Consider the following 12278-nt stretch of genomic DNA (forward strand, 5'->3'; position numbering starts at 1 on the left):
ATTAAATGATTCATGGAAACTTGAGTAACAATATATTAAGTATAAGATCCTATTTGATTGGTTCAATATGGCCTCAGTGAATTTTTGGCTTACTGTGAACAAATTTGAACATATAGGACAAAGTCACCCCAAGTAAAAGAAGCATTGCCTAAATTTTTTGAAAAAAATATTTCACACATTATCAGTTCCTAACGTATGATAACACTAAACAATGGAAAATTCAGGATAAAATAATGACAGTATTGTGAAAGGAATAGATTGCTATTGACCACATAGGAGAGACGCTGGGTCACAGAGAGACACAACAAAAAGACTGCTAACAAGTGTTGCTTTTGGCCAAAAGCCCTTCTTCTAAAGTAGATAGCATGCACACACACACACACGCACACACACACACACACACACACACACACACACAGAGACACACACACACACACACACACACACACATATCTGACCACTACCTTGAGATAGTGGTCATGCATATGAGAGTTGGGTTTGCATGAATATGTGTGTGTGAGTGTGTGTGTGTGTGTGTGTGTGTGTGTGTGTGTGTGGGCGCACGCGCGTGGACTATCTAACTATAAGAAGGCCTTTTGACTGAAAGCTCACTTGCTAGCAGTCTTCTTCTTGTTCCTGCCTGTGACATTTACCAGCAACTTGTCAACTAATCAGACCTTAACAAGTCAAGGAATATGGAAAAGTGGGTTGATATTACCCTTGCTGATGGTAGTCAATAAAGCGCTTGTGACAGAAATATAAATAGTCATAATTTAAAGCATTAATGTAACAAAAGATGACTACATGCACATTATTTATGTAAGAGTGGGGCATAATGAATATAGCCTCACACATTCATGGATTATTGTGTTTTCACTTTTATTCGTGTTACTGAGATTCTGAGACAGGTCATCAAATGAATACTGGTACCACTTATCTGTCTGATGAGACTGTTGCTGTAATAATATTTTCATCCTCTGCATTTATGTTGGATTTTCATCCTTTTAATTAGTGTTGGATTGACCTGGGCATTCCATTCTTCACTGATGTTTTAGTCACTTTGTCTTTACATGCATTTATGTGAGTGATATTCAGTTGTTTACGAACATCTTGTCTGATGCTGCAAAGTTCCACCACAATGCCAGCAAGATCTTATGTAGTTACGTACTCACTATGAATGTCATTTATTCTGCTGCTACACATCACTACCTGTGCCTGGAGATGTGATACTCCTGCCAAAGCAATTCTTAGTCAGTAGTCTCAACACCTTCATTTTGCCCTACAGTGGCACATGTTCTGGCTTACCATTTTCATTTCACTGAACTTGGTATATGAACTTCCAACAACAAAATCCGAAGGCATGTAAGTTGGAAAAATCACATTTTTCTTTTGTTGTCTAATGTAACAGTACTTAAAATCATCTTCAGTGTTGTGAAAACTAGATGTCTGTTGCCTTAAGAAGGAATTCTTCATGTATTTTCAAAGTTGCATTACTAATTATTACTATACAACTCTATTATACTTACAAAAACATCATATTAATGTGGTATTAATCATCATAATCCATAAAACATACATTACACCTCAGGAGATGTATGGCACTGCGCATAAGCGATCATATGTCTCTTCCATGCAGTACTGTACTCTTCAGTATCCCCAAACAAACATTGTTTGACTTTCTTCAGTCATGCCTCAGATTCAATTTCTGATTATTATCTTCAAGTATCCTTACACGCACACAGTTACCCAATTCAGTTTATGTTGACACATTGTTGTTCCTGTTATATCCTTCATAAAAAATGGTTGAAGACTGTGATCAGAGATGTTATCTTCCAGCTACAGGAATTAAACATGTCTTGCCAGTCATATACATATGCTAATAGACTGCCACTTTCATTTCCTACTGGGATAGATTCATTAAGCTGTGATACAGAGGTATTGCTTTCAATCATTCTGGCAATATCAGCCCAAGAACTACATGTCATATGGTTTTTTTCATTTTGTAAGGCCAAAGGCCCAGTCAACAAAAGTTTGTATGGCCGACTGGCAGGAAAAATTGTTGTTTTTTATGTAATGATGTTGTTCTTATTTTGTGCCATACAGTTATCAGCACAAAGAAACAAATTGGTCTTCTCATAGCCATAATACACATAATATTTTAAAATTTCTGACCACGGCATATTCTGCTAAAAGATAATTATGTTTCTGCTTTCTGGAATTGCACATAAATCCAAAATAATTAACTGTGATTGATGACATGAAATAATCTGGTCCTGGTATGAAGATATCAAGGCAGAATCTTTTCCAAGGGAAATTAATACTTTTTAGTGAGACTGGTCATATTTCTTTCTGCTTATGGCATTCTTTGTAGTCATGTCAGATGAAGGCAGTAGTCTGCTGTTAATTGTGTTTTAATTGTGAGTGGGGTTGCTGACTGGTTTTGCATATTTTGAATCCCTGCTGCCGTGTAAGAGCAGTAAAATAATAGAAAAACAACATAAACATATGAAAAAAGTGAAAAATGATGCTGGTAGTCTGTAAGTTGGTATGCATATTTGTAAAGGTGTGCCTACTGTTTGCTTTCTGGCAGAATTCTGCAGATGCACTAACATCAGCACAGGGACAATGTAAAGATGGCTGTTCCACTAACAATTTGCATGAAGGACAAACAGTGTTCTGTGGTCTGGCATCTGCATGTTGGTAATGTGAAACATCTTCATCACAGATGAAGGTCTAATGTAGTGATTCATGTTTTTCAATAGCAGCAAGCCTACAAGTGGAGTTGAAAAGTTAACAAATGGTGTGAAATCTGTGGTTGCTGCTCCTTATCTGAATCAGTCATGTTCTCATCATGTCTTAATGTAACACCATATTCATTGGAGCCATCATGAGGCAAAATCACGTAGTGATACTGTAGAATCTTTAAACAGTGTCCATGACTCAGCACCCTTCTGCATGTTGTGCTTCAAGTTCACAAAACATCAGCAAGATGTGTGCCTGACTGTTGTCTTTTTCATTGAAACAGCAATCTTGACATGCATGAGATACTTTTGTCCTACTTTGAACAAAAAGATGCAAGATTTGCTACCATGGACAAAATTTGGGCCGGCCGAAGTGGCCGTGCGGTTAAAGGCGCTGCAGTCTGGAACCGCAAGACCGCTACGGTCGCAGGTTCGAATCCTGCCTCGGGCATGGGTGTTGGTGATGTCCTTAGGTTAGTTAGGTTTAACTAGTTCTAAGTTCTAGGGGACTAATGACCTCAGCAGTTGAGTCCCATAGTACTCAGAGCCATTTGAACCATTTGAACAAAATTTGGACCACAGACTAGAAATGAAGAGAGTGAGTAGGGAATTATGTCATTTCTCATCACTCAGACGAAAGAAATTTTACACAATGCCAGGAATGTTCTGCTGACCCTCTTTTGTGACAAAAAAGGAATCACTTTCTGAATCCACATGTCATGAGGGGCCACTGTCACTAGTGCAACAGATGTACATCTCTTAGAAGAAACATATTTGCCCTGCAGTTGATTAGAAATGGACACAGATTCCTTTCTGAAGTTGTTCTGTTGCAGCTCGGCAATGTGTAACCCACCCAAAAATTGCAATAATACCAGCCCTGAAATTTACTTGTCTGCCTCCCATTTCCATGATACCCCGCGTTTGTCTAAGCAAACAGCTCATATATTGTAACTCTTCAGGCTTCAGGCTTTCCCGGGGAGATCTTGACATGTGGCATAATCGGGTCTACTGCCAGATGTTTGTGTCGCTCTGGCACAATATTTCGGCCACGTAACTCATTGCCTTCTTCAGGTGCTACCTGAGACTGCCATATTGGAGGATCTTGTCCAGTATTTATGCCCAGAGGGTGGTGGGTGCTCTCTCTGCCATCCGCACCCACCTGGCGCTGCTTGTAATGTGTTGTCTCTTGCCCGGTGCTCCCTTGGACATCCGTGCCCGACTTGGTCACCATCTGTGGCAGCTGTCTGAGGCCCGTCCAGTGTTGGGCATTCCATTCGCAGTCCGTGCTTGCCTGGTGCTGCTCCTGGGGTTTTGCCCCATCCTTTGGTGCTCCCATGGATGTCGCCGCCCGGCTTGTCCACCATCTGTGGTCGTGGCAGCTGTCTGGGGCCGGACCCGCGTTTGGCATTCCGTTCATGGTCTGTGATCACTTGGCACTGCTCCTAAGGTGTTGGCATCTCCCTGGTGCTCCCATGGATGTCTGCGCCCGCCTCGTCCACCATCTGCAGTTGTGGCAGCTGTCTGAGGCCTTTCTCGCGTCGGGCGCTCCATTCGAGGTCCACGCCCGCCTGGCACTGCTTGTAAGGTGTTGTCTCTCCCCGGTGCTCCCTCGGATGCCCGCGCCCCACTTAGTCTCCATCTGTGGCAGCTCTCTGAGGCCCATCCTTTGTTGGGCACTCCATTCGCGGTCTGCGCCTGCCTGGCACTGCTCCTGAGGTGTTGGCACTTCCCTGGTGCTCCGACGGTTGTCCACGCTCAGTTCGTCCATCATCTGCAGTCGTGGCAGCTGTCAGAGGCCCGTCCTGCATTGGGAGTTGTGGTTGCGGTCCGCACCCACCTGGCGCTGCTCCTGCGATGTTACTACTTCTTGAGGAGTTTCTTGGTTCCTTTCATTGGGCCCTGATGAGCTGCAGAGCCGGACTCCATGCTGAGCTGAGCTGGTAAGCGCTGTCTCGGTTTATTAGGTTGTCTGTGACCTTGATCTTGATGGCCTCCTTTATGACACTGTCCCAGAATCTTGGAGTCTGTGTCACAATTTAGGTGTTGTTGTAGTCCATTGAGTGGCCGAGCTCCAGACAGTGCTCCGCTATGGCAGATTTTGTTGCCTGTTCTAGTCTGGTGTGCCTCTGGTGTTCTTTGCACCTGACGTCCACCATCCTGGTTGTCTGGCCAATGTATGATTTTCCACACTGGCACGGGATGTTGTAAATGCCTGGTTTATGCAGCCCCAGGTCGTCCTTCACACTCCCCAGCATTGTCCCAGGATGGGCCTCAGACAGCTGCCACAGATGGCGACCAAGTCGGGCGCGGACGCCCGAGGGAGCACCGGGGAAGAGACAACACATTACAAGCAGTGCCAGGTGGGTGCAGACGGCACCCAGCGCCCTCTGGGCATAAATACTGGACAAGATCCTACAATATGGCAGTCTCAGGCAGCACCTGAAGAAGGCAACGAGTTATGTGGCCGAAGTATTGTGCCACAGCGACACAAACATCTGGCAGTAGACCTGATTATTCCACATGTCAGCTCATATATTATCCAATACTGTTGTGGCACACTGGCAACAGTTTCACAAGCATTTCACTCATTTGGCAATGACAATTTTTCAGAAATTTGACTGCATATAACACACTTGGTGGTTTTGTAATGTAAGTATCCTTTATTCTGTACTTGATAAGGACCAAGAAGACTGAAATGGCTGTGCTCCATTGAAATAAATGAGTTTCATGTGTACAGTGTGTGAAGTTTTTTCAGATTGTGCTTGACAATACAAAGTGTATAACTCGTCACAACTTCAGGATTTGCTGTCTTCCAATCGTATTGTAGCAAAGTTGACAGATGCTCTCCTGTTAATTGTGTATGATCAGCATGAAATAATTTCTTAATAACAGAGTTTATGCCACAGACTGAGACTCATTCTGGGCAAAGAGCTCTATTATCAGATGTACAATTTACATATATGTTACACTGCTGATGAGTTATATAGCTGAGTGAAAAATTTATCCCTGGAATGAAGCCATTATCTGAAATACCTTACCTTTTATGATGTGGTGGTCGTGAGTGGTTGATAGGAAAATCTCTTTGGAGTTTGGCACAGTGAAAGTGTTGGTTGTGAGTGGTATAGCTCTAAAGTATGTCATGAGGCTCTCTCTCTCTCTCTCTCTCTCTCTCTCTCTCTCTCTCTCTCTGTGTGTGTGTGTGTGTGTGTGTGTGTGTGTGTGTGTGTGTGTGTGTGTGTGTGTGCACGCACACGCGCTCGCGTGCAGCTGCGTTTGTAGTGATGACTCATCTTTTCTCTTTTTATTTTCTTTGCCTCCTTATAAATAGTCTTCAGTACTGAAATAAGCTTTAATGTAGTCTGCAGTTTTTTAGATTTATTTGTAGTGTTTTATAATCACAACAATGTTTTTAAAAAAGTTGTAGCTCAGCTTTTAGCTGAAACTATAATCAAATATTTGTTCTCCAGGGTGGAGGAATATGCTGGAGTGACAACTCGTACTATGAGATCGAGAGTGGCTGTGCTGAGGGACAGGCAAAGACCACCCCTCATCAGTAGCCTGAGCCAGAAATCAGGTTCTCTGGAAGGACTAAACCTAGAGCTCAGAGGAGAAGTTGAGCAAACTAAAACCAGTGTTGAGAGGCTTGACAATCAAGTTTCATCACTGCACCAGGACGTGGCAACTCTCAGCCAGGAGGTACAGAATACTTTCTTAGATTAAATAGTAAAAACCACAATGATTTTATTTATCTACCACAACTACAATCAGATTAATTATCTCCTAATTTAAGAAAACTGCTGCCAATCACACTTTCTGCCATCTTTGCTTATCACTTAGATATGGATTTCAATATCTGGGACCTTATTTGTAGGTTCTCACCCCATTTCTAGGAACTGCAATAATAATAAAATCACACACACACACACACACACACACACACGCACATACAAAGAGCTACATCGTCTTGTCATATTGCATTGCCTTAGTGTTACAGATCAATTTGGGGTGAGGGGTTTGTCTGATAAAGTGAGTGAGAGATGAGAGGAGCCAGGTATAAGGAGGGAAGGATGGCTGATGGTTGGGAGGAGGTGCACCAAAGGAACTGAATAGTAGCATGACCTCAGTGAACTCCCCCTGCAGAAGAAAGGGAATTTTCATGTGGCACACAATGAAGCAGAGGAGTCAGTTGGTAGAGCATTGGAGGGTAGATGGAGTGGGAGATAGGACAGAGAAAGAGGGAAACTGTGAAGAGTAAGAGCAGATGTGAAGTGGGGGGCATGGGGACAGAAGTAGAAGTGTGTGTGAGATGGACACTACTGGAGATTGGAAGTCTCAGGATGGGAGAATTATGGGATCGAAGGATGTGTTGTAAGAGCAATGTCCCATTTATGTAATTAAGAGAAGATGGTATTTGGAAGAGGGTAGGGGTTTAAGAATCCAGATGGCATGGGTTTTGGAGCAGCTATTGAAGCTGAGCATATAGTGCTCAACAGCATGCACTGGGTAGTCAACTTTCTCTTGGCTGCAATTTGGCAGGGTTCATTCATTCAGGTGGACAGCTGCTAAGTAAATATGTTCACAAAAATGGACATAAAGAATTACAGCTTACCTAACATATGACATGACTCCTTTCACAGGTTTCTACCTTTATTTGTAGTAGGATATGACTGTGGTAAGATGCTGAACTAGAAGTCAGTTAAAAATCTTCTTCAGCTCTGTAACTTTTGCATCAAGGATAACATCAGCTTTTAAAGATGAAGATGTCAAAAAGTTGACTTGCTGTGCCTGTTTTCCTATTTTTATTTACTTCCTATGGCATTATATTCTGTGGTAACTCATAACTGAAGAAAAAACTGTTTGTGAACAGAAGTGTGTAATAAGGATAATATGTGGTGTCCAGTCTAGAACATTTTGTAGACAACTCTTTAAGCAAATGGAAAACAGCCTCACAGTACAGTACATTACTCCATTAGAAAAGTTTGTTGTCAATATTGAACCAAAGTTTGAAAACAACAGTGCCATAAGCAGATACCAAAGGCATTGCCTTGTTGATACAGTCGTCCTTCTCTGTCCCTCACCATCTTAACCATTTGGTTGTAACTGCTGCAGTCCATGCCACTGATAAAACTTGATCTTTCTCCTGGATATTTACATTTAAGGCTGGAGTTTTCAAACTGTGCATTGTGGCTTCAAGAGTCACCATGGTTTTTCTGTAGCGGTATTGTGGTGGTTTCATAAAAGTATAATTTGGTTTATTTGCTTTCTGATAAAGGAAAAACATGTGCACTAGTGGTGATATCTAGTGGGCCAGCAGCATGTAAGTCTTGTTATTATGGCAGTGTAGTAGTTGGCATTTGAATTGTACTAGTTTTTATTCAGTAACAGACATTTTGAAGATTAATTATGATACTTCAGTTTTTTTTGTTTAGTTCAGAATATGTGGACAAACAAGAATTCAAGAGGTATGACAACAGTTACTTGAATTTCAGTTTTACAAGCACTGCTGTTTGAAGTAAAGAATGATCACCTTGTGTCATTTGCTTCTAAGGCACTGCCCTTCATGAAGTTCTTGATTCAGTAACAGCAGAAGTAATCTTCATTATAAAGTCAGCAATCCTTAATTCAAGATGTTTCCAATAAATGTGTGTTGATATAGGGCTGAGCATACTTCTTAATTTACTGTTATGAAAAAAATGCCTCTTATGAAATGAAATGGCATCTGGAGTCAAATCACAGTAGTTCAGTGAACAAAATGTGAGAATACTTTTCCCACAAGTTAAAAGAAATTAGACAGCAAAAGAAAAAAAAAAGCTACAAAAGCTATTCTTTCATATTACAGAGTTGGCTATCATGTTGCAGGTAGATGAGCCAGCTGTCACACAACTGGAAGTGTGCCTTTTGTTAGACAATACTATTGATCATCAGATATTCAATATGGCTGACAAAGTTAATGATCAATTGTTTGAAAACCTCAAAGGTATTGGTGACTATGGCCTTCACTTGGAAGAAGCTACAGACAACAACAATGATGTGCCTGTAATGTCTTATGTATATTTTGTACATGACAACAAATTCCATGAAGATCTTTTCTGAACCAAAATATCTCTTGGAACAAAATCAACAGACCTCTTTGAAACACTAAGCTCTTTAATGCAAGAAAGCAATGTTAATCTGGAAAATTGTGTAGGTGTTTGTACAGATGGAAGCCATAGTATGGAATGCAAGTTCTGATCCATAAATAGGCTCCTCATGTTATTTGGACACACTGTTTTACTCACTGAGAAGTCCAGGCATCAAAAGGCATAGGCACTGTCCCTCATGAAACTCTTCACTCAGTAACTGAAAAAATAATCTTGAAGTCAGCATCCTTAATTCAAGATGTTTTCAGTAAATGTGTGTTGATATAGGGTTGAGCACACTTCTTAATATACTGTAATAACTCTCACTAGCTTTCACACGAGAATGTCTTGAAAATGAACTTTGCTATTTTTACCTTGCTCAAGAGAAACATATGAGATGTGATAAAAATGATACAAAAATTTTTGTTTTTGTTAAAGAATATTTATTTATTCATCAACATCACCTTTTATCCCTTCAAAGTAATCCTGTTAAGATATAGTACACTTGTGTCAGTGCTTTTTCCAATCTTGGAAGCACTTCTGGAACTCATTTTTCATTATCATGTTCAGCTCCTTCAGCAGTTCCATTTATCTCATCAATGATGACAAAACAAAATCCTTTCATGGTTCTCTTCAGCCTCGGGAATAGAAAGAGATTTCGGGGGGTCCTGTTCAGTGAATAAGGTTGCTGAGGTAACATAAGTTTTGTTTTTTGCCAAAAAATCATGAATAATCATTAAGATATGAGTGGGAGCATTATCGTGATGCAGTTTCCAAGAGTGATTTTGCCACATTTCTGGTCTTTTCTTCAGATTGTTTTATCCAAAAAAGCTACAGTCAACACTAAAAATTTGATACTGCACTTTATTGCACTTCTCAAGAAAAAATTGATGCAAATTTTTTGATCCATCTACTTCAAAGGTAAAAATTCAATGAGCACTTGAAAACACTATAATATTTCTGTCTGTCAACAATAAACTAAATATTCAAAACAGCTGAAAATGCAAATGCACACCAGGAACATGTGTACCAACAAGATAAAAGAATTTGAATAAAATTGGATGTATAAAACCCAAGAAATTAAAAAAAATCCCATTACTTTTTGATCACACCTTGTATGAAATCATGATTGATTGACTAATTGATTTATTCATGTGTAGAACAATATACGTTTCATGGATGTAGTCAAATGTTTGTACAATATTTCTTATAAAATAAACATTCTTTACAGTATATACAGCTCCTATACTTAGTTCTACTTTTCTAATCATGTCAAGTTAAATTCGTTATGCAGTACAATGTTCATGAACATTAGTCTATAGTTATTTCAAATATTCATCTGTAGTGTAATAGCTATTATCTAGTAAATATTCTTTTAGCCTTTGACTAAAGGTGTGGGGATCATTTACATCTTTTATTTCTACTGGTAATCTGTTGCACAATTTAATACCATGATATAATACACTATTTTGAGTTTTTGACTTGTTTCTTCTGTTTACTGGCCAGTCAGTCACAGACTAATTGAGAAAATATAAACAGATCCCAAAGATTACAGAAATGAAGAAAATTAAGCAACACTTGTGGTTACAGTAGGAGAAATTACTCTACAGTGTTGACCGACTGTTACTCAAATGAGCGAAAAACACACAAATTCTTAAAACAAAATAAACAGCACTTCTAAATGCAGATAAATAAACAGATAATGTTCACATCTACTAGGAAGTATGAAAGAGTACCATTAAACTAAATGATGTATACAATCTGTGTGCACAAATATGAGCTTTTATTGTTGGAACCTTGCCATCGCCTTTCTGTCCTGTTCTCTGTTTGGACTTCTTAAGATCATTTGCAGTACTGTACCATTATAGATTTCCTGGTTCCTTTTCCTTTCCTAAATCCAAATCAGTCTTCTCCTAAATGTATGTAAATCTTAGCTTTTAGTCTCTACTTAATAATACTGAGAAGAGTTTTTAAAGCAGACTTACAAGCCAAGGCCCTATAATTTAAAATCATTGGCATTTCCTTTCTTATGTATGGTAATTGTTTTACTTTGTGTTAAATTCAATGGTAGTGTTCAATCCTCATACCGTCTATCACTCAGCATTAGTGTGGCACAGAAAGGAATGAGGTTTTCAGCCATTGAAGTCTTTGACCACCTACTAAATGCTGTAAGGAACTTAATGGATAATAAAATTATTTCCAAGCACAAAACTGTGATCATGTTTGCTTGACAACACCTATTTCATACAAGAATTTCTGAATATGTAGTATGATAGTGTGTTTGTGTGTGTGTGTGGTCATCATGTTGCCATACTTTCCACTGAAAAAGTGTACTTGTAATTGCCCTACCGGTAATTCATACCATATCATAGTGAGATATTACAGTTATGATCCACAGAACTTATATGTAATTAACTAACTAATTAACGTATCTTTATGTCCTGCATCTTGATCTTCCTCAGGGACATGATCCATGTGACAAGGAGTTGGGGATAGTTTTGGTTGAGCAGCAGAATACTGTTTTGGGAGAGGTGGTATGGATGTTCATTATTTTTATCATGAAGATAGGTGGCCAAGCCCTAGTGAAAGATATGCTAGAGATCCTACAGTCCAGGGTGCAACTGTGTAATGTGGAGGTTCATGATGGTGGTTGGAAGAGTTAAGGCAAGTTTGGATATGGCATATGAGATCTGTCTGCATTTTTCTCTCATGTTTCATCATTCAGTATCTCCCTATGACTTTAGCTTATGAGATTTATGTAGAAATTAGTTATACTGCCAACTCTCACTGGTCCTGCTTAGTTTTCCTGTCCATCTCTTCTTTTACTGTTTTGTGAACCAGACAGAGTATTAGATTCACATTCACAAACATTCCCCCATCACCTTTTGTCATTTCTATTACACCACTTCCTACTACTTTACAACCTACTTATTGCATCTCTTCTCGCTTGTCAACACTTATTGGATGATCAATATAACTTCATACTTGTTCACATTGTTAAAATCTCATACCATTTGTTGTCCTTCTCAGAAGATACCACGTTATTTTCTTCAGCTGAAGATAAGTGAATTTTCAGTAGACAGTGCGTTACCACTTCATGCTTCTGGTGAATCTCCTATCCTCCTGTATAAGATTAGTGCTGTCACATTTAAAGTTCCATGCCTTCAACAATGTATGCAAGATTTTGCAACATTCCAGAAGTTATTTAGTGACAGAGTTAGCAGTGTTAAAGAAAGATAGAAGTTTTACACTTCTTGGTGCAGAATTGTCAGGTCCGGATTCATTTTGTCCAAGAATTCAGCTCGATTTACTTCAAACTTTTTCTTTTATTTTCTTCAGGCACAAGACAGACACAGATACAAACACTGAGCCAATACTGAAACATGTGGCCACAATTACAGTACAGCTCGTAAGTTTT

General features: G+C 39.6%; 1 protein-coding gene across 1 annotated transcript in view; it reads left to right on the plus strand.

Annotated features, from left to right (window-relative positions):
- LOC124624305 (potassium voltage-gated channel subfamily H member 8) overlaps positions 1–12278 on the plus strand; it is a 496049-nt gene that overhangs the window by 456901 nt on the left and 26870 nt on the right. The window contains exon 12 of the mRNA XM_047149098.1: positions 6209–6437. Coding sequence (XP_047005054.1) covers positions 6209–6437 — 229 coding nt within the window. The remainder of the gene's footprint in view (positions 1–6208; positions 6438–12278) is intronic.

Source organism: Schistocerca americana, chromosome 1 (genome assembly GCF_021461395.2).
Source record: "Schistocerca americana isolate TAMUIC-IGC-003095 chromosome 1, iqSchAmer2.1, whole genome shotgun sequence".
NCBI classification, from domain to species: domain Eukaryota; kingdom Metazoa; phylum Arthropoda; class Insecta; order Orthoptera; family Acrididae; genus Schistocerca; species Schistocerca americana.